We start from the raw sequence: 1,026 nt of genomic DNA on the forward strand, positions 1-1,026 counted from the left end.
TTTTTAACACTTTTTCTATTTATCTCTGTCTCTCTGTAAGTCTCTCTCTCTTTCTCTCACTCATTCATTGCATAAACTTCCTACTAAATCATTCATAAACATTTTATGCCTTCTTTACCTAGCTATCTCTCTCTCTCACTCATTCATTGCATTACATTCCTACTCAGTTATTCAATAACATTTTATGCTTTTTGTCATTACACGTACACACATACACATTGCAACATTTCATATAACAATCACTTACCTTATTAAGTGAAATTGTTTTCCATTTTCCTTTAGTTGACCACGATCTTGGCCCCGTCTTTTTTGTTTTAACTGATGGTGACTTTTGCGCTCTGCCTTCCGCTGTTAGCGGTAACGTCGCCGTAGTCTTCGTCGCTTGGATTCTGTAAACTTCTGTTATCTCCGGCGGCGTCGGCGTTGGCGACGACGACGACGCCGACGCCGATGTCAACGCGATTGTCTTCTNCGCCGCCGCTCTTNCAGTCACCGCTAGCGGTGACGTCGCCGTTGTCCTTGTAACGATCTTCTGATTCGTAATGGTTGTCGGCGTTGGCGACGGCGACGACGACGACGACGACGATGCCGCCGTTCTTTCAGTCACCGCTAGCGGTGACGTCGCCGTTGTNCTTGTAATTTTTTTTGGTTCCTTCTTNGTCGGCGGCGTTGGCGTCGGCGTCAACGGCAGCGTCGGTGCCGTCGACGTCGTTGCCACTGCCGCCGCTGCCAACTTACGTCCCAATCTTGTTGGGTCACTTCGTGCTGAAAGAAATAAATCGAAATATTAATATANAANAAAAATAAGAACATATAATTCATAAAGCACATATCTTACGNGCTAAGTTAATAAAAAACTATNNAAAACCGAGAATTGTACTTACATTTCGACATGGTCACNATCCTCCAACGGCCTACAAACAAATGAGCGATACCAACCGTTCGTTCACAGACTTTGTAAACAAAACTCGCGATTCGCTGAACAATGTGAGGGGAGAACGGGCAGGGGAAATCATTCTCCTCCTG

General features: G+C 45.0%; 1 protein-coding gene across 1 annotated transcript in view; it reads right to left on the minus strand.

Moving 5' to 3' along the window:
- Positions 1-894, minus strand: part of LOC109863367 (cell wall protein DAN4-like) — an 8,222-nt gene extending 7,328 nt beyond the window's left edge. Inside the window, exons 1-2 of the mRNA XM_020443618.1 lie at positions 885-894; positions 248-765 (exon numbers count right to left, since the gene is read on the minus strand). Coding sequence (XP_020299207.1) covers positions 248-765; positions 885-894 — 528 coding nt within the window. The remainder of the gene's footprint in view (positions 1-247; positions 766-884) is intronic.
- Between the last annotated feature and the right edge of the window lie 132 nt (positions 895-1,026).

Source organism: Pseudomyrmex gracilis, unplaced genomic scaffold, assembly GCF_002006095.1.
Source record: "Pseudomyrmex gracilis isolate BER0280 unplaced genomic scaffold, ASM200609v1 scaffold_4421, whole genome shotgun sequence".
Lineage (NCBI taxonomy): Eukaryota > Metazoa > Arthropoda > Insecta > Hymenoptera > Formicidae > Pseudomyrmex > Pseudomyrmex gracilis.